The sequence below is a fragment of the Arvicanthis niloticus genome, chromosome 10, assembly GCF_011762505.2.
Source record: "Arvicanthis niloticus isolate mArvNil1 chromosome 10, mArvNil1.pat.X, whole genome shotgun sequence".
In the NCBI taxonomy this organism is placed as follows: domain Eukaryota; kingdom Metazoa; phylum Chordata; class Mammalia; order Rodentia; family Muridae; genus Arvicanthis; species Arvicanthis niloticus.
The window spans coordinates 42,991,021-43,013,277 of NC_047667.1; the positions used below are offsets into that span (position 1 = coordinate 42,991,021).

Below are 22,257 nucleotides of genomic sequence, written 5' to 3' on the forward strand. Positions count from 1 at the left end.
CTGAACAACGAGTCTAAAGTATTGAAAGGGTTCTAAGATTACTGCTCAATATATAAGAAACGTTATTTTCATAAATGACAGAACAGAGTTCCTTATACTTCACCTTAATTTTTAGACTCAAAACTTAACAAACATGAATTCATGGGTAGTCATTTATAAATGTTGGTTTTTGAAAGTGCTGTGAGGGAGGGGTTGAAGAGATGGCTCAGCAATTAGAGAACACTGGTTGCTCTTCCAAAGGCCCAAGGCTTGATTCCCTGCACCCACAGGGCAGCTCCCAACTGTCTGTAACTCCAATTTCAAGGCATCTGATGCCCTCTTCTGGTCTCTGAGGGCTCCAGGCATTGCATGTGGTATATAGCCACACATGTCAGCATAATACCCAGATACATAAAATAAAAAAACTAAATTGTGGCCTTCTGAAATAGTCTCTTCAAGTAATTCGAAGATGACTCTCACTAGAAAGTTATTAGCATAGTTTCAGCACCGTTACTGCTATTAACGGCAAAGTACACATAGTGGGTAAACACAGCCTTTGTACTTCATTCCAGAGGAGGCCTCTGATAGCATTATATACCATCACTCTTTCTTTTTATTTACTTTTCTCTAAATGTAATTGAATAAATTATATTTTTGGTTTTGGAGGTTGTGATGGGAGGTGGTTTTGAGACAATGTTTTACTGTGTAGTCCTGGCTGTCCTGGAACTTGCTCTGTAGACAAGGCTGGCCTTAAACTCATAGAGATCCACTTGCCTCTGCCACTGAGTACTGAGATTAAAGGTGTGCCACCACCAACTTTATAAAATGTATTTATACTTAATTTAATTACCACTAAAATAACTGTACTCTTATAAAAAACAAGTTTGATTTGTACAGAACTATTATCACTCTATTACTGCATCTGAAGTTAATCACAAAATGTGCTGTCATTCTAATGACAAGCAGAACCAGAAAGACAAGCAGAACCAGAAAGAACACAGCACTTCATCACTTGCTGTGTCCCAGACACCCTTGGTCTCTTACTATGTGTCACCCTGTTTCTAACTGTACCTCTCAGGAACTTTCTGTCTTGTTAACCACTATACTGCCACACATATAGCCACTGCTGACAAACATCTGGAAAATGAGTGAATGTATTGATTCAGAGTCTCCTGAAACTCAAGGTGACAAGCTCTCAAACTGTCTCTAGTCTTTCATGGCCAAAAGTTACTTGCTGAATATGACACTTCAGAATAGCTGGGAACTGGAACTCGTGTCATGTAGGAAGTACTATCCTGAAGTGTTTTTCCTATATTCATGCTTTTAGCTCTCACAACAATCTTGTGAGACAAATACTACTGATTGGTCTTTTTAGATATGAGGAAACTGAATCAACTAAAACTGACTCATGTGCCAAAGAAATAATGTTAGCTACAATATAAAGTCAAGCAAAATCAATCAAGTTAGTCACTATGGAAGCAGAAATCTCTTGTTTTCCTAGTTTGATCTATTTCTAGTTTCTTCTTTGTTTGGCTTAACCACTACTGGCAAGAAGACTGGCATTCTGATCTATATCTGAAAGGCTATCATTAGCTTATAGAAAATAATTATCATAGAAAAAATTTACTATTTTAATTTGGTGTGTTTGTATTAAAAAATACTAGAAAAAATTTTGAGGTGACACATTTACTGTCTTGAATATACAATGAGTCTGATATTAATCTTTATTATAAACTAAATATGATTTACAATCACCATGGAAACACATATAAAATTATGTTATGAGGGTGTTTCCAGAACAATTTAGCAGAGGAAGAGAAACCTATCCTAAACGTGGATGTCACTATTCTATGAGGTGAGGGTCCCAGATTGAATGGAAAGGAAAAGGTGAGGTTTCCTCTCTCTCTGTTTCCTGACAGAATAAAATATGGCCATCCACCCCTGCTGCTCCCGCCACTGCCTTTCTGACCACTGTTAACTGCACCCCAAAACTGTGAGCCACAAAAGCCTTGCTTCCTTTAGCAGGCTCTGTCAGGAATGTTTTCACAAGAGTACTAATACAATGGACAGTGTATTATAGATGTATACATATAAGAAACCTTTCAAATTGTATATTCTAAATATGTACAGTTAATGCTGTCGACTATACCTCAACAAAATACATGCATATAATAATAATAATGACATATATAATAGACTGAATTTTCATACATTCCTAACAATGAGAACATCTGGTAACATATTTATATCCACATAGATTCCATTTCTATAATATCCAACTTTAAACTGAACAAAATACTGAAAACCAACCTGTTTTGCATTCTGGATTTGACAACTGTGTTACTTTTTGAATTTTTCGTACTGGTTTAACCACTTTCTTCTCTTTACTTTTTTCAACAGGCTTCTCTTTTACAGAGATATCATCTGAAACACAAATATGGACAGCCACCATTATGACTCCCATTCAGCACCTATATTCCTCAGTGAAGAAACAGGAGTACAACAGTACCCTACTTCTGCAGCTTCAGTTACCCAAGGAACACTGCAACCTGAAAACATTAGGTGGAAATTTCCAGACATAAACAATTCATGCTATAAATTGTGCATCATTCTGATTAGCATGATGGTATCTTTTGCTGTCTAGCTCCAGCCAGCCAGACTGGGTCAGTCCTGTCTAGAGTGTCTGTGCCTACAGGCTTCCCACTTATTAGACACGAACAGCCATCTCCATTACTAGACTACCTCTTTGGTGATAACTTTGAATAAACTCTTTTAAAGGTTCCAGAACTCAAGAACAGTGATGCCAGCAGTGAAGTCATACCAGAAAGAAGCTACAGAGTGCGCCTGTGAAATCAAAGTCACATTTGCCAACTTCATGGGGAAAAAAATATATGCTGGGTTTGATAAGATGTACAGCAAGCTCATCTTTTACACCTAGTTTATAAATTAAGTACTATCACAAGTATGTGTAAGATGCACAAAATATAAGTAGGGGTCCACACACTTCAGCTTCAAGCATCCTTTGGTGACCTTAGAACTACGAGAGAAAAACTTTCACTGAAGCTATTTCTATAACACACAAACTATCAATGTCAAGTCCTCCTACAGAAAAGTTTAAAGGTTACCACCACCCACTGTTAGGTACCAATTCTTTGTTGTTGTTGTTGTTTCAAGAAAACTTGTGAAAAACCCACCTCATTTCCAGAAACGGGAAGAAGCTTAGCAGTCATGCTTACAAATCACTGCATGTTTGCAATTTCAGGTGAACATTTTCTTAGATTGCCATTTTATTTAAAATTTTCAACGTAAAAACTTTACAAAATGTAAATATACTAACCGTAGATGTTCAAAAACCTAATCTAAATGACAGGTATGAATAATGAAATTTAAAATACACATGGAGGTCTGCAGCATAAGCATAGTAGAGGAAGTCTGAGTAATAGGCTCTGAGGCGGGAGCAAACAGTACCTAGGATCAGCAAGGACTCTGCTGAGAATGCAATGAACAAAGAGAACAGCTGGAATCTGGGTTACAGATATAAACGAGGTCCAGCTGAGGTAACGGGTGCTACAGGCTTTCCTGTCTTACTCAGCAGTAAAATGGCAAGTTTGTAGAACATCTGAGCAAAGGAGTGACAGAATTCAAGACTCTAACAAGCTTACCCTGGCAGCTATGCTGAGAACAGACTCATTAAGAGTTAGCAGTGAGGAAACCAGTGAAGAGAAGACTGGAGAATTAAAGCCACAGACCAATGGTGCCTTAATTTAGGTGAAGGTACCACCTTCGTCAACAACAAAGAGAACTGGTACTAAATAGATATAACTTAGACAGCAGAATAGAAAATATGAAAGAAAAACCGGGTCAAAGATGACTTGGGTTGTGGGTGGTCCAGTCTGACAACTGGAGTAGCAAGTTTAAGGGATGTGTCACTACCACATTGAGTAATCTCCATTTTAGACAGTAAGCCTGAGATATCTATAACACATTTATGGGAAATGTATAGTTAGCAGGTTAATATAAGTTTGAATTCAGAAAGAGAAGGAAGAGGAAATAAGGAACAGGTAGATTTAAGAGAAAAAACAATGCTTCCAGAAAGCTGACTAAAGACTTTCAAGGAAGGGGTGGTTAACAGTATCAATTGTTGCTGAACAATCAGCATGACAAATGGAGATTAGACACTGTATGCAAAGTGAATTTCATTAATGATCTTGATACCAGAAAAACCCCAAACAAACAAAAAACCAAAACAAACAAACATAAGGGGAGAATACAAATCAGAGACCAGTAGCATAAGGAAACACTTTGCAGTTTTGCTCTGAACAGAAGAGGAACACTGAAGAGAGAGCCCAAAGAGGTATTCTATCATGATAAATGCTGTGACAAATGTGTTTAACAGTGTGTTAGTGGGTGTGACTAGACAGAGAGGGAAAGCTTGATACAGAAGCATGAAAGCAAGATGAAGTAATATATTTACACACACACACAGGTGAATATAATCAAAACAGAGGTAGAGGTTAAGAATACAGTTTACCCACAATACAAAGAGGAAGGCAGACTGTAACAGAATAACTTTTGAAACAGCCCCTGACACAATACTCCCTACCAGGTACGACACTGTCCTGTGATGTGTAGTTGCTGTCACTTCTTTTTGAGATGAGGAAACCAAGGATAAAAGGTTATGTAACAGCCTCATATATACAGCTAATGACCAGCAAAGCCAGAACATAAACTTTTAAGCCAATTCTAAAATAATATGTGTTCATAATTACTACATGACACTTTCTCTCCACATGAGAAGAGTCCTGCATACAGTGTTTAATAAAATAAAGACGGAATTTAATGCCACCAAAGGAAAAAAAAAAGAAAGAAAAAGATTACCAAAATCTTAGCTGCCAGGTTTAGGAATTAAACAATGGATTTTGATTCTTGATTTTAATTCTTTATGCAATACTAGAAAAATATTCTTTCAGCTTTCAATTACTCGACTGTTTAAAAAGCAAACACAAGACTGAGCGCTACGTGGACCTTGCTCAGCGCCTTACTAGATGGGCAGGAGGTGGGAACATTACTGTTCTCATTGTCCTAGTTCTTCAGGCCTTCCACAGGTTCCTCCTGGTTATAATTCTCTAACATGCATTCCCCTCCTGTAACACTTTGACTTCTGCAAATGCTGACTGAAATTACTGGCCACTTTTAAGATATTTGAGGCCTAAGAGATGCAAACCACAACTAACTCTGTTTCCATAAAATCAGTATGTCTTGACTTTAAAAGTCTCCAAGCTTTAAAAATGACGTAGTTTCTGTATCATGAGCCATGGAGCCTAATTTTAACCCTGGAGGAGAGCTAAGAGGCCAAGAGGGTCCCATCACTTAAACCATTACTACTCTAGTTAGTATATAACACACTTAGGAAGGGGCAGCATCTCGAAGTTGGTGAGAGTTTCATGTGTAATAGTATATGTTATGGCATACAAGATAAGTGAGCAAGACACAGAAAGCTCTGCTCTCACCTGCAAACTGAAGCGCTAAGTCTCGGTACAGCTCTCTGCTCAGGCTTTGAAACTCCGCCTCTGGCCACACTTTTCCATCAGGAGTGCGAATCTTGGTCTCTGAGGGGTTGAAACCTGATGCACACCAATACAAGGCGCTTTCAAAGACTGGTTCTGTTTTTAAGTCAGATACAATTTTTAAAAATGACATAAAATTCGCTATAAAAATATTGTATTTATTTATTTGGGGGTGGGAGCAGGCATGGCACAGAATGAATGTAGAGAGCAGAGAGGAACTTGTAGGAGTTGGTTCTCCTTCCACCGTATGGATCCTGAAGGTCACACTCAGGTCATCAGGTCAGTGCGCCATCTCACCAGTCCCAAAATTCACTCTTAAGTATACAATTAGGTGTTCTAAAATAAAACCTGTTTCATAACTACAACTGTTTTCTAATTCCAGAGTGATTTCCTCACTGAGAGGAGAAACTCTGTCCCTGTTATATCAGCTGGTGCCCATTAGACCTACCCACCACTGACACTACTCATCTACTTTCTACCTGCGTGCATCTGCCTAGTCTAGATATTTCATATAAGTGGAATCATTCAACATTATGTCATTTATGTTTAGCCTATTATACTTTGTAAATTTTCAAGGCTCTAACATCATGTATCAGGATCAACTGACAGTTCTTTGAATGGACAGGAAATTTTATTTATCCATTCACATAATCACATGGGCTGTTCTACTTTTTTCTATAATTAATAATGCTGCTATACATATTCTCATACAAGTTCTGTAGAAATGTTTTCAATGGGTATTAAATATAAGAATCAATTGCTGGGTCATGGCAACTAACTGTGTGTGTAACTGTAAGAACTATAAATTATTTCCTAAAGCAGTGGCACCATTTTGTATTCTCATCAGTACACATAGGTTTCAATTTCTCCATATTCTTACTGGTACTATCGTCTGTCTCTTTCACTAAAGCCACTCTAGTGGATCTACAAAGTAGCATCTTATTATGATCCAGTTCATGTTTCTGTGATATTAATGTCAAGTTTTCTAGATTTAGTTAACTTTATATTTTTAAAAAGAAGAATGCATAATTAGCTACTATACAATATACTGATGAATGCCAGTTGGAAAAAGCAGGCTTCTGTGAGATAAAGCAACACATATTCAAATATACTGGAAATGGAGACTCAAAAAACTGAATAATACAAGAAATGTCACACACACACACCAAGTCTCATCTCCAGCTCTGTAGCAGGAAATCAATGGCCTCCCTTTCCTCCCTGACCTCATCATGGGAATCTTCTCCCACAACTGTCCTTCCCCCAACTCATCCCAGTATCCCAGCCTCCAATACCAGTAGGCATTCCCTGTGAACGCAAAAGCCGAACAGGTAAGCTAAGTTTGAACTTCACCACTCCCTCTTCCCAATCCCCCAGTCTCACCCGTAACTCGGCAATTGAATACCTGCTGCAGCCTCCCTTTCCCTCTGCTCATATCTCCTGTGGATCCCACAGAGCTCCCCTCCTAACCTTCCTCTTCTAACTTGTTGCTTTATCCCAGCCCAACTCGTGCAAGCAGTCCCTGCTAACCCAGACCACTCCTGCCAGGAAAGCAGGTAGGCTGTCTGTAGACTTTCCCCTCCTTCTGTTCTCCTAGATCCAAACCCCTAGTCTCATGACCAGTGCTTTAGCTGATCTGGGGTGACCTATCTTCACTGTCTCCCCCATATCAAGAAGACAAAAGAAGCAGATCCTGGTTGAACACTCCTGTGAGCCCCTTCATACTCCTACTCTACCCCTGTTCCTAAGTGTCACCTCCCAATAAAATATCCTCCTAAGTAACACACAGGCATAACTGTGGCTTCATAAAATGAACTTGGCAATGTTCCATCTGTTTCTCTTTTGTGGAATAATTTGAGAAATACTGCTGTTAAATTTTCTTTGAAAGTTTGGTAGAATTATACACTAATACTGTCTGGCCCTGACTTTTTTTTTTTTTTTTTTTGGTTGGGAGACTTTACAACTGCTTCTTTTTCACTAGTCATTATAGGTCTGTTTAAATTGTCTGATCTTGATCTAATAATTTAGGTAAGTAGTACCTATCAAAAAAATTATCCATTTCTTTTAGATTTTCCAGTTTGGTAGAGTACAGGTTTTCAAAGTGTGTCCTTATGCTTCTCTGTGCTCTGTGTTGCTCTGTCCCCCTTTCAGTTCTAATTTTGTTAATTTGGATATTCTTTCTGTCTTTCAGTTTGGATAAAGGTTTGTCCAGTTTATTTTTTCTCAAAGAATCAACTCTTTGTTTCATTGATTTTTTTTTTTTTTTTTTTTTTGGTATTGTTCTCTTTGGCTCTATTTTATTAGATTTCAGCCATGAGTTTGATTATGTCTTACTGTCTACTATTTTGGGGTGTGATTATTTTTGTTGTTGTTCTAGAGCATTCAGGTGTGCTGATAAGTTGCTAGTATGAAATCTCTAGGGTTGTTTTGTTTTGTCTTAATGTAGGCACTTAGTGCTATGAAGCTGCATCTTAGAACTGCTTTTATTGTGACCCATAAGTTTGAGTATGCTGTGTATTCATTTTCAATAAATTTTAGAAAATCCATACACTCAGAGAGGTTAGGGACCACGAGGGAACACATGGATCTCCCTGTAAGGGGTGAACAGAATAGACTTTATGGGTGAACTTGGGGCAGGTGGGGACAGGAACTGGGGGGATCAGGTTGGGAATGGAGGGGAAAGGGTTAAGGGAAGGAATACAGGGAAAGATAGCTGGAATTAAGGGATTCTAAGGGGTGGGATGGGAACCTAGAGCAGTGGACACTTCCTAACATATATGAAGGCAATCCTAATAAAGTCTCCTAATAAGGGGGCAGACAAGAGTGGCAACTCGGCATCTCTTGTCACCAAACAAGTCTTCTAGTACTGGGATTGCATTGCATCAGTTGAGTTCTTGGCCAAGGTGGGGTCCCATGGAAATTCCCAAACAACCAGGTTGTTGCTAAGACAAAGGGGTGCTCTCCACAACCTGACAGAAAGGCCCCACTGCCAAGGACAACACCCACACAACTCACTGAGCATAGAAAAGTCAAACTGGTGCCTACATAAAGCCTTCACCCCCATGTTCTAGTGTCTTTGGTGCAGGAAAGTACTCTACAGGCTACCAAAAGAGAAACATAAACTTCAATCCAGTCACAAAACCTTTGACCTACCATCTGTCCTGCCTGCAAGATATGCTAGGGCAATGGCACAGAACTTGTAAGAGTAGCCAAATGATTTCTAATTGATTTAAAACCCACTCCACAAGACAGAACCCATACCCAACACTGCTTGGGTGGCCAAGAATCAGAGATAGCCCAGAGACCTAGGGTAAAACCAAATACTAATGGTCTTTTAAAAAAGTATCAATAAAATGACTTCTAATGATAGTCTTTTATACTCATGGGTCAGTGCTTTATTCAGGAGAAGCTGTGGAGTTCCTATCTCCTTCAGGACCCTCAATCCTTCCCTCAATTCTTTTATAAGAGTCCCTAAGCTCCATCCACTGTTTGGCTGTGGGTGTCTGCATCTGTCCCAGTCAGCTGCTGGGTGGAGCCTCTCAGAGAACAGTTATGCTAGACTCCAGTCTGCAAGCATAACACAGCATCATTAGTAGTGTCAGGGATTGGTGCTCGCCCATGGAAGAGGTCTCTAGTTGGGCTCCTTATTGCTTGGCCATTCCTTTAATCCTTGCTCTATCTCCTATCCCTGAAGATGAACAGAATAGTTGTCAAGAGATAACCAAATTCTGTCATCATTATTCAAGGTAGCTCCCCAGCAGTGAGTGTGTGCTGTTAGAACCTGTGACAACGAAACCAATTTTAAAAGCTGTCTAAGGTCTAACTTTTTATTAGCAAAACAGACTGGTAAGATGTTAAACATTTAAACAGAGAAGATGAATGCTTTCACTTATCACAAGAAGTTTTAAGGTTTCTGTGTGCCTGCTGTATCAACCCATCTCAACAGCCCCTCTGTCCTTGGCAGCCTTAATTCCTGGGCTGGCTATCTTCTCGGATATTGTTAGCATCTTTCTGGGGCAATATCACCAAAACAGTAATGTGTCATGAGTATTTTTGATTTTCATCAGCAACAACTTTGGCACACTGGTCACTGAATTTCTTCTCTCTGGCTTTGTAATCAGCACATGTTTTTCCACCATGCACCCGAAATAATAATAATATTAACAATAACAACCCTCTGTGTTCTCTTAAACTCTTCCATAGTCACAGTCCCTTTCCATCTGTTCACTAAGGTAGGTGTCCACAGGCTTCATAATAGCATCCCACATACTGGCATACCCTACTGCAACGCAGACACTACTGTTCCCTTTGGTTTCTCAAGACAGGGTTTCTCTATGTAGCTCTGACTGTCCTGGAACTTGCTCTGTAGACCAGGCTAGCCTCAAACACACAGAGATCCACGTGCATCTGCCTCCCGAGTGCTGAGATTAAGGGTGTGCCCCACCACACCTAACATCAGACCTACTTTAAACATAAGACACTCATCTCTAGCTCTGCAGTCTGCCTTTCCTTCTCAGTAACTTCTGCTCATCACTTTCATAACACAACTTCCTCCGTTTATCTTGTATCTCAGGTCACGTCTGCTGGCTGGTCACTCCAGCCCGACCCTTCTGTAGGATGTTTCACACTTTGAAGGCTTGATGTTGGCACTACTGATAAACCTAAGTACTTTCTCTTTACCTATAAATCATTACAACTAAGGATATTCGTCAGGCTCTTTGACATTCTCAGCAGTGACTTTACACCATAGAGCAGAAAATAAGCAAAAAGCTAAGAAACCCCCCAAACCCTTTGTGGGATATGATGAGAAAATTCCACTGCTGTGTGTGATCTACAAATAGTGTTTTATTATCCCTGAGAGCAAAAATGAGTTGAGGAATCTGGACATGCATGGCAAAAATATATTCAAGATGACAGGGCATGGCTGGGCTTTTTATACATGGGAGTCTGATTAAATGATATTATGGACCTGCATTCTGACTGTGACCTGCCACATGAGATCAGATGTGGGGCTTTCCACTTACAATGTTCTATGAGTTCTTCACATAGTTCAGATTTTGGAGTTATTTTAGGGTTTGTATCTCTCTCTCTCTCTCTCTCTCTCTCTCTCTCTCTCTCTCTCTCAACACTTTGTAAAAAATTAAAACAGGATCCATGTCAATGCCAAAATATTATGCAGTCCTATGTTAACTGGAAACTGATTAATCTGTCTTGTAAATGGGGTTTTTCTAATATTGAGAATTAAACCCATGGACTTGAGTACGCTAGACAAGCTATCTACTACTGAGCTACATCCCTGTCCCTTTTTAAAACTTTCTATTTGGAGACAGGGCCTTGCTGTGCAGTCAGGCTAGCTAGAACTCCACAGTCTGGGCAGGCCTTAACCTAGACATTCGCCCTCTCTCATCCTCCAGAGCAGATGGGATTACAAGCATGCACCACTACAGATATTACTGTTAAGCAATTCTTATGAATTCCAAACTTTTGGTTGTAAGAAAATGATACTAATCCTATTTCCTGTTTTGTAGTCTAAGAATCCCTAAGGAGCTAAACAGTGGCTCAAGAGTCTCACCCCAGGTCACTCTGAGTTTGAGGCCAGTCTGACATACAGAATAAACCCTATTGTAAAAAGAAGAGAGGAGGAGCGAAGAGGAGGCAGGCAGGAGAGGAAGAGGGAAGATCCTCTAAAGAGACTTGTTAAAAATTCTTATTCTGGTCTAATTCCTCACTCAGGAGGCAGAGGCAGAGGCAGAGAGACCCCTGAGACTTCCAGGCCAGCCTGTTCACATAGTGAATTCCAGGTCATCCAGGGCTACCAATGAGAGCCTGACTCACAAACAAACAAACAAATATCAAACAAATTCTAGAACCCATCCCCAGAAATTCTGACTTAAGTCTAGAACTGTCATTTTTAACATGTACATTTTTTTCATATGCAGCTAATTTGGTACTCAGCTGTTCTGTACATCCTAGGGGAACCAGAGGACATGAAGACAGAGAAAAGCATACAGATCGGTACCAACCTTTGTATGCTGGAGCAGGTGGTGCTGTTGCCACTTTCCTGACTTTTGTTGTCACAGAGTTGTCAACATTGACAACCATTACTGGATGGTCAATATGACCTAGAGTCTGGGCCTGGCCACTGACTTCTTCTGAGTGTTCCCACTGTTTTCTAATCCGCTCTTTAAGTTTTTCCAGTTTTACATCATGTTGTTGCCGCTTCGAAATATCTAATCTTTGGGAATTACAGGCACTAGTAGAGGATGGAGAAGAATCAGACAGCAGCAACACTTTCGGATCAACATCATGTTCCATGTCAAGAGAAGGCTTTGAATTGTTCTCACTTCCTTTTGTTCTGTTAGGCATTTCTTCCTCAGTTCTCACATGTACTCCCATTCTCATTAAACATTCAGAACTGTGCAATGCGTCAATTGCTGGTCCATCATTTAAAAATCTAACAACTGTATCACTGATGACAGAGGGTTGAGCACTCTCAAAATCACAGCAATGGATATTCCAGTCTTCCTGACTGACTACCATTTGCTTCCCACTCTCGGGCTTTTCCTCTTGAATACAATAGACATGCTTTGACTCCAGATGACTGGGACTTAAGCTGAAAGGTGTACCATGGGTTTCCCTGTGATAGAAACAAAAAGCTCTGTGATTAGAGTTAAGAACAAAAAGTTCTGTAGACTTTAGTAGACTGTAGGAATTAAATATTAGGTATTCTCACCACAAATAGCAGGTGTGTGAGGTGATGCATGCATTAAAGAGCTTGATTATGCAATCCTAAGATGAATACATGAATCAAGACATTATGTACACCACAAACAATTTTCTCTTGCCAAAACGAGCCTGAGTAATAGTGAAACAGAGCAGGTCAAACTGAATCCAGTCTTATACTGAATGGAGAACCTAGAGTTAATAGCAGAAGCAAAACAACCAACCAACAATTCCCTACAAGTTTGAAAAAGTAAAACCAGGGCTTAATGCTACATGTCCATAATCCAAGCTGCTGGAGAGTCTGAGGTAAGAGAATCACAACTTCAAAGCCAGTCTGGGAAACTTAACAAGTCTCAAAAAGTAGATAGATAGATAGATAGATAGATAGACAGATAAATAGATAGATGATAGATAGATAATTTTTTAAAGGTCTAGATCTGCTAGAGAGTCTGAGGCAGAAAGATGATAAGTACAAAACCAGTCTGGGCAATTTAACTATATCCTGTCTCAGAAAGTAAGTAAATATTATTAAAAGGTCTAGTGTGCAAGAAGCCCTAAAAACTTTTTTTAGAAAGTAAACCCTCCAATAACCAGAGAAATGTATGGCAGCTTTAAAACTACATAAAACTCAAGAGTAAGCAAAATCTCACACAAAGTCTATAGTCTCTGTTTACAAAAATATTAGCAGAAGTTTCTCTTCTCAGCCAATTTTAATTTACATACTATTCTAAAAGTTTTTCAAGAAGTTTGTTAAAAAGAAGGTTAACGAAGACAAATAAAACTCAGCTGTAAACAGGACATGAAGGACACAGTGTATCCACTACATGTACAGCAGTTTGGACCTGTAACATATGAAACAGTAGCTTAGTTATCTTCTTCAATGTGTGACTACTAAAACACGTTTAAGTAACATTGTACCTCACATTAATAATTCTATTATAAAGCCTAATCTACACCATTACACATAAAAAACATAAAGCCCTAGATGCCTCAGAAACTCTTAAAAAGTATAACCTTATTCAACATGGTAATTGTATCAATTATGAGCACATAAACATGGATTTGTCTACGAAGCTAGTCTACAGCTTTGCTCACATTCTCATGGGAATCTATGGCTTCTAAACCTTTAAAGATTGTCCACAGTGGTCAACTGTTGAATAAAACAAAGCTGAGAAATGGGTCCTATGACTGCCATCAGATACGAAGACTAATTGCAATTATGTTCACTATCTTCACTAGTATTCAACAATTCAGTTTAAAAAATTAAGTACAAAATTAGAACATGAAGAGAATAAAATAAAGCAAAAAAGGAATAAGAAAACTGAGGGGGCTTAGTCAGTGATTAAGAGTACTTGCTGCTCTTAGCCAGGACAGGAGTTCAGATCCCAACACCCTTGTCAGATAGTTCACATCTGTGTATAACTCCACCAGGTGCTATGTATGATGCCCTCTTGTGACCTCTGTGGTAACAGCATACACATGCATATATATATATAAACCCATGCATACACATAAATAAAAATAAGTCTTTAAAAATGAAAATAGATAAAAAGGTAATTTTACATAATATTTTATTAAATATTTACTGAATATGTACAGGGTCTTCACTATAGTTTTAGCTGTTTATAATTTTTATATGTTCTTAATAAAATATTGATAAAAATATTCATTAATATTTACCACATGGCAAAGCACTAGCCAGTTACTGCTTTGAGATGATCAAATTTAAACCCTTCAGTAGATAACCATGAATCAAAATATGAGATGAAAATGTTATAATGGAAATAAATTATCTAGTATTATAGAAGGAGAGATTAATGTGTCTTAGAAAATGGAGTGTTGGGAATATTATGGTTTCAATAGAAAATGTTCCCATAAGCTCTTATGTTAAATGTTTGGTTTCTCAACAACAGCACTACTGTGTAAGGCTGTGGCTACCTGAGGTGTGGCCTAGCTAGAGGAAGTATGCCACCAGTGGGTGTGCTTGATAGCTTGCCAGGGGCTTCTCTCATTCATTCATTGACAGTCTATCTGTGTGTCTGTCCCTGTCTGTTTGCTTCTCATACACTATGAGGTGAGTACCCTCCTCCACGTGCTCCCACCACCATGATGCTCATGCACACGGGTCTAACCAACCACGGACTGTGTCCTCTGAAATCATGAGTCCAAACACATCGTTCTCTGATATTTCATCATCACATTGTGAACCCCAAGATGGTATTTCTAGTTGTGGTGTGCACACACCTTTAATCCTTCTGGCTGGAATACAGACACACTCTTAGTATACACTTTTAATCCCAAACAATGAGGGTAAAATTAGTTTGGAGAAGGAATCACCTATGTTTGAAAGTAATGTCTAATTGAGTAGCAGACAAACTGACAAATCAGAGAAAGATGTGACAGAATAGGATATGCCCAATTCTCATGAGAATAAAGAGAAAAGGGAAGCTACTTATAAGAAAGAAAGAAGAAGGGGCTGGAGAGACAGCTCAGTGGTTAAGAGCACCAACTGCTCTTCCAGAGGTCCTGAGTTCAATTCCCAGCAACCACATGGTGGCTCACAACCATCTGTAATGAGATCTGATGCCCTTTTCTGGTGTGTCTGAAGAGAGCAATGCTGTACTCATATACATAAATAAATCTTTAAAAGAAAGAAAGAAAGAAAGAAAGAAAGAAAGAAAGAAAGAAAGAAAGAAAGAAAGAAAGAAAGAAAGAAAGAAGACAGTTTTACTGGAACAGTTGTACAGAGACATGTTATAAAGGGAGAACAAGCTAAACACATGTGAAGACAGAACAAGCCAGAGAAAGAGAAGGAGCCAGAAGATCAGAACAGATTGTTACAGTTAGTTTGAGGCCAAGCAGAGCAAAAAGTCTGAGGCAAAGAGAGAAGCCAGACTAAATCAGTCAGCTTGGAGAGGAGTTTGAGCCAGAAAAGCTGGGTTGAACCAGTCATTCACAGTTCAGAAAACTAGAAAGGGTGAGCTAATTTAGCAGCAAGTCTAAGAGGCTGAAAACATTCTAAGCCTAGATTAGCAGAAGCTTCCAGGACCAGGCCTAGGTTAGCAGACAGAGGCAGTAAGCTTTGGAGATGACAATTACCAACAGGCAAATAAGAAACTTTTACAGTTCTCTCGGGTATTTTGGTCATAGCTACTCAAAGGTAACTAATACAAGCAGAAACAGATGAGGTTGTGTTTCTTACAGGAGATAGTAAGGGTTTTAAGGAGCTGGGAATTCTAAGGAGCTCAGTTGAGAGAGCGCCAGCCTAGCATACACAGTTAATCCCAGCACTGGATAAATCAGGTAGTGTACACTAAAACCTCAGTAACAGAGAGGACAAGGTAGAAGCAAGGGGATTAGAAGTCTAAACTCATTCTGGCTGGAAGCCAGACCTGGCTACATAAAACCGTGTGTGTGTGTGTGTGTGTGTGTGTGTGTGTGTGTGTGTGTGTGTGGTGAATAAGGGGATTACATGATAAATGGCATTTGCCAGGCAGAAAGGGGCATTCAATATACAACTATCTTCTGGGTAATTTTTTTTTTCTTTTCTTAAAAATATAAATTATAAAATTTTAAGTACCATATAGTATTCTTTGCAAGAACATCAGAATAAAAAGTAGTCAGTAACTCAATCTCAGGTTTTTCAAAGTGACAATACCCATGGCTATAGTTCCATACCTGATTATTCTACCTATATCTTACCTACACTTGAAAATTCTTTACTATCTTTTAGCTAGTATCAAATATAACATAATAAACATTGAATTTATTATTTGAATCCTCTTCCAAATTCTTTATCACAAAATTTGAGGATACATACCTAAAATTATCAAGACTATCATAAAACATCTTGATTTACTGACACTTTGAAATATACCAAAAATGCTTATAATTTCAATACATATAAGGCCCAGGGTCTTACTTCTTACTATTTGCCACAGTAAGACTAAGACACATTCAAATCATTAGTAAGGTATCCTTCAAAAATATAAAATTCTCTAATTTTAGTACTTAAATATCCTAAGAATTGTTAACAAAAATGTATAACATTTTCTATTATCTACCCTACACTATTAAAATAATATATTAACCCAGAACATCTAAGTTGCTACAAAGTAAAAGAATAAACTCATGTAATTAGTAAAAAAAAAAAATTAATTTCAGGGCCTATAAAGATGTTCATAATATTTGCTGCTTGGTTATGAGCAGCTTCTGCTCTTCCAGAGGACCAGAATTACAGTTCCCAGAACCCACATGGGATGGCTCACAAGCATCTGTAACTCTAGCTCCAAAGCAGTCTTGGGCACTAACAACACATGTGGAAAGCATGCATACACACAAACAGAGACACAGACAGATAAACAGACAGAATGACTTGCACACACAGAGAGACAACATTATTATTCTTCCTATCAGATACTTAAAGAGAGGAAACAGACTGGGACTGCAGCTCAGTGGCTGAGTCCTTGACAACTATATGAGAGATCCTGGATTGGGAATCTGGAACCACAAAGACAATCTGATGGTCAGTATTTTATAAGAAGGTTGAATTTGGAGGCGATTGTGTTTTTATTTATGTTTTGGTGAATGTTTATTTTTTAAATTATCTGTTATGGCTTGAGTGTGAGACAGGCACATGTGTTTGAACAACAGTGCCCAGTCTGGCCCTTTTTTTAGAGGTCTGTGGAACTTTATGCAGGAAGTGAGGTTCTGAGTAGGCCCTGAGATTTCATTTCCAGAGCCTTGCTCCCCCTGCTCTTTAACTGCAGGACAGTGTGACCCGCAGCCTCACAGGTCTACTGCCAGGCCTTCCCCGCCATGGACTATAGTCCTTTCAAACTGTAACCAAAATAAAGCTTTCCCTCCTTGGGCTGCTTGTCAGACATATGGTCACAGCAATGAGAAAAATAACTAACAAAATTTCAGAATCAGTGTATTAAAAACTGAAAAATCATAATCCTATTGTTATTATAGACTGTACCAGTGTTTTCCAAATACCAACCTATAAGAAACCAAAGGTTCACGGAACTCCACGCGATTGTTTTTCTTAACATTACTTTCCAGAGTCGTAGCCCTGAGAGGACTACGAGATTTCTCTTTCCGTGTTTTAGAAAGTTTGGAAGTTGGAGCACTGACCCAAGAATCATCTAGACATCTACCATCTGAAAGAGAAAAAAAAAATCTATGAGAACATATAATATAAATCATGTCTGTCTAAGAGAATAACTTACCTATGTGCTATTTCTACTGTCCCTAGGTTAGATATTAGGTAAGCAGATAGAAAAGGCCCTGTCAACTAAATTTGTGGAAAAAACTGTTCTCTAAGAAGGTAATACCAAATCAAAATCTATACAAGAAGGTAGGAGGATTATCAATCAAGGACTGCCTGTACCACAAAGTGAGTTCAAGACCAGTGTAGACAATTGATCTCAAAATACAAAATAAATAAAAATAAGGCTGAAGATACAGGTCAGCAGTAGGGGCTGTCCTTGCATGTAGGGTCCTAGGTTAAATCCTCAGGAACCCTCCCTTCGAAACAATAAGACAAGAATTGCCAAAATCCAGCAAAACTTAATTTAAGTAGAAAGCATTTCCACCAAGGAAACAAACAAACAAACAAAAAATCAAATATCTGCATAGTGTCAATTTATTAGTTTCTATATGAAAGATATTCATGACTAACAATTTAGCCACCCACAAAAGAAACACATACGTGTCAAGTCAACTAAATTTTACCTTCAAAGACTATACCTATAAACTAAAAAAATAAAAATAAGTATATATAACCTTAGATACCCAAACGAAATTCTCATTACCTCAAACAATAAAAACTCAACTGTCAGACATGAAGCACTGGTGAAAACATCATCAGCATCACTAAGCGTGAGGCTGTGTCAGAAGGACTCAGCATAAGTACTCAGCCTAAGGACAGGCACTGCAGACTACCAAGATACTAAACTGAAAGAAGAAAAATCTGTATGAATGGGGCTGACCCCAGAGCCCACACAAAGGTGGAAAGAGAGAACCAGTTCTACAAGGTGGCCTCTGGCCTCCACAGTGTAGGCCATAGCACATGTGCATCCCACAAGCAATAATAATAATTTATGAATCTGTATTTAATATAGTTAAATTCTTAAGAGGGACTTCACACATACCTTTCCTACTTATTTTTCGGGTAGCACTTGCAGACTTCTTAGTATCCATCACAGAATCGATTACAGCTGTACATGTAGGGGTTACTTCTAATTTGTTCTCAATGTGTCTCAGCTGAAATTTGAATACAATAAAAACACATAAAGTAATCCTGAAATAATCCAATTACTATTCATCTCTACATTAAATACATTTAAAGCTCATGGAGAGAGATTGCATACTGCTTTGTTTATAAAGCTAAATCTTTATTATATTAAATCAAAATACAATTTTCTCCCCACTATTATATAAAGCTATGTTTTTCAAGACACAGAGAATAGACCTTCTCTAGAAAATACAAAAAAATAAAAAATAAATAAATAAACAAAATTAGCTGATTTGCTTTCAAAAGAGTTCCAAAGATTAGAACATAGAAAATTCCACAAAATAATCAAACAACATTTAGAGAGATAGCTCAGCAGTTCAGAGCACTTGCTACTCTTGGAAGATCCAGATTCAGTTGCCAGCACACACATGGTGTCTTACAGCTGCCTGTGGGGACCAGCCACACACACACAGTGGACACATACTCTCAGGCAAAACACTCAGACACATAAAATAAAAATAACTAAATTTTTAAAAAATAGACAATAAAGAAACAAAGCCAGCCTTCCAGTCTGGGCCTGAGCACTGAACAGATCCCGGGCGACACCTCTGCCCCCAATCTCTAAGAACCCAGAAGAAACAGGGCTCCCAGGTGCTCTAACCCTGGCATTATCTTAGGTAAGCAGACAGCAACGCCCACTCCAAACAGGTAGTAACTGGGACCCACTAGAACCCAGGAAATCACTCCTGGCCCGGAGCACTGAGCAGATTTTGGGCCCCAGCTGTTACCCCAGTAGTAACACCCACCCCACACAGTTCTGATAAAACCAAGATAATAGGAAAGACAGACTCCAGTCATAGACAGGGCAGGTAGCACTAAGGAGATCCAGATGGCAAAAGGCAAGCACAAGAACATAAGCATCAGCAACCCAGGGTATTTGGCATCAGTAGAACCTAGTTCTCCCACACAAGAAAGTCCTGAAATCCCCATATCACTAGGAAAGCAAGATTTAGATTTAAAATCACTTCTAATGATGATGATAGAGGACTTTAAGAAAAACATAAATAACACTCTCAAAGAATTTGAGAACACAGGTAGACAGGTAGAAGCCCTTAAAGAGGAAACACAAAATCCCTTAAAGGATTAAAAGAGAACACAACCAAACGGATGAAGGAATTGAACAAAACCATCCAGGACATAAAAATGGAAGTAGAAACAATCAAAAAATCACAAAGGGAGACTACCCTGGAGATAGAAAACCTAGGAAAGAAATCAGGAGTCACAGATGCAAGCATCACCAACAGAATACAAGAGATAGAAGAGAGAATCTCAGGTGCAGAAGATACCATAGAAAATATTGACACAACTGTCAAAGAAAACACAAAATGCAAAAAGTTCTTAACACAAAACATCCAGGAAATCCAGGACACAATGAGAAGACCAAACCTAAGGAAAATAGGTATAGATGAGAGTGAAGATTCCCAACTTAAAGGGCCAATAAATATCTTCAACAAAATTATAGAAGAGAACTTCCCTAACCTAAAGAATGAGATGCCCATAAACATACAAGAAGCCCACAGAACACCAAATAGACTAGACCAGAAAAGAAATACCTCCTGTCACATAATAATCAAAACACCAAGTGCACAAAACAAAGAAAGAATATTAAATGCAGTAAGGGAGAAAGGCCAAGTAACATATAAAGGCAGACCTATCAGAATTACACCAGACTTCTCACCAGAGACTATAAAAGCTAGAAGATGCTGGACAGATGTCATACAGATCCTAAGAGAACACAAATGCCAGCCCAGGCTACTATACCCAGCAAAACTCTCAATTACCATAGATGGAAAAACCAAGATATTCCATGACAAAACCAAATTTACACAATATCTTTCCAAAACCCAGCATTACAAAGGATAATAGCAGGAAAGCTTCAATACAAGGAGGGAAATTATACTCTAGAAAGAGCAAGAAAGTAACCCTCTTACAACAAATCCAAAAGAAGAGAGCCATACAAAGATAATTCCACCTCTAATAACAAAAATAACAGGAAGCAACAATCACTGTTCCTTAATATCTCTTAACATCAGTGGACTCAATCCCCCAATTAAAACACATAGGCTAATGGACTGGATACATAAACAGGGCCCAGCATTTTGCTGCATACAGGAAACCCGCCTCAGTGACAAAGACAGACTCTATCTTAACGTAAAAGGCTGGAAAACAATTTTTCAAGCAAATGGCCCTAAGAAACAAGCTGGAGTAGCCATTCTAAAATCTCCAGCCCGAGAACACAAAGGGAGGGACTCATGGCTCCACCTGTATAGGTAGTTGAGGGTTGCCTTGCTAGGCATCAGTGGAAGTGGACAGCCTAGGTACCTGAAAGTTTGGATTCCCTAGTGTTGGGGAATTTCAAGAGCAGGGAGGTGGGAATGAAAAGATGGTGGGAGCACACCCTCATAGTAATTGGAGGAGGGGGGATGGGGTAAAGGGTTAGGCGTCAGTGGAAGTAGAGGGCCTTGGTGCCTGAAAGTTTGGATTCCCTAGTGTTGGGGAATTTGAGAGCAGGGAGGCGGGAATGGGAGGATGGTGGGAGCACACCCTCATAGAAACTCCCAGAATTATATGGATTAGACATGACAGAGGCAGGCCACCAGAAGACTAGATTCCAGAATTCAAACAAAAAATTATCTTGATACTAAAATTTGTTTTGAGAATTTTATATTGCAGAATACACAGCCTTGGTGTATCTACTCATCAAGTGAGCTGAGCAGACCTGCTCGAATCTCTGATGTCCTGGAATTGCAGCTGGATGCAGTGAAGACACAGTGTCAGAGGCTTATCAATTTACTCTTCCCCCTGCCCCTCTTCTAATATCTCAACGCCCATAATCAGCTTGAAGAAGTTAATGAAGAGTCAGCGCCCCTATTCCCTAGGCTTGGAGACTGAGATGGTTAATATTGGGCTGTCTTTCTAGGGAAAAGTAGTGGTTTTGTTGGAACAGGGAGGATTAGCTAGGATTTATTGCATAGCCATAACCTATAGGTAGAAATATATATAACTGTTATTAAGATGAAGTTATAATTTCTTAAATGGTACAAAATTTACTCTGATTTCAAATTTAAGGTTTTCATTGGTATCAGCTTCTTATTGATATAAAAGTGAGATTAATATTGTTACTCTCATAGGCATTGTGCCTATGTAACACATTTAGGAATACAAGGCTTAGACACAGTCCTTCTTTAACTTTTTAAACTGATTTGAGATGGTTAGCCTTAAGGGCCTATAACAAATTCATGGCTCTAAGTTTATTATTAGGGTGTTTTCTATATTTTATTTAGCTGAGAGGAGTTAACAAACAATAGTCCAGATTGCCTTACATGGATAGTTGGTTTTCAAAGCGTCAGAAGTCCACAGAATTGACGTTACAAACATTTCTGTATTAATGTCCATGTTGATTAGAGACCTGTCTGTTCCTGACAGCTTCCTGTCTTGGATTCTAAGAAGAAATTGAGCATCTTTGGAGTTACTCCAGTTGTGGTGAGACAGCCACTAGGCAAGAATTGCCTCTTTTCATATATAGACAAATTACTGTCCAGAAAAGGACACACTTGTGGAATAGTCGACTGATTATATCTGCCAAGACAGAGTAATCAGCCCTTAATAATTCTGCAGCACTAAGGTCTGTCAGATGATCCTGGGCCAGAAGGCTGAAGATCGAATGCTCCAACATTTTGTAGTATAGGGACT

The 22,257-nt window shown here is 38.8% G+C and overlaps 1 protein-coding gene across 7 annotated transcripts in view; it reads right to left on the reverse strand.

Moving 5' to 3' along the window:
* Positions 1–22,257, reverse strand: part of Cep350 (centrosomal protein 350) — a 122,694-nt gene that overhangs the window by 83,651 nt on the left and 16,786 nt on the right. For 4 of the 7 annotated variants that reach the window (XM_076941370.1, XM_076941371.1, XM_076941368.1 and 1 more), the window contains 5 exons: positions 18,422–18,533; positions 17,269–17,428; positions 11,567–12,180; positions 5,490–5,642; positions 2,290–2,403 (listed from right to left, as the gene is read on the reverse strand). In XM_076941370.1, coding sequence (XP_076797485.1) covers positions 2,290–2,403; positions 5,490–5,642; positions 11,567–12,180; positions 17,269–17,428; positions 18,422–18,533 — 1,153 coding nt within the window. The remainder of the gene's footprint in view (positions 1–2,289; positions 2,404–5,489; positions 5,643–11,566; positions 12,181–17,268; positions 17,429–18,421; positions 18,534–22,257) is intronic. The other 3 variants (XM_034512973.2, XM_076941372.1, XM_076941373.1) reach the window with 2 other exon arrangements.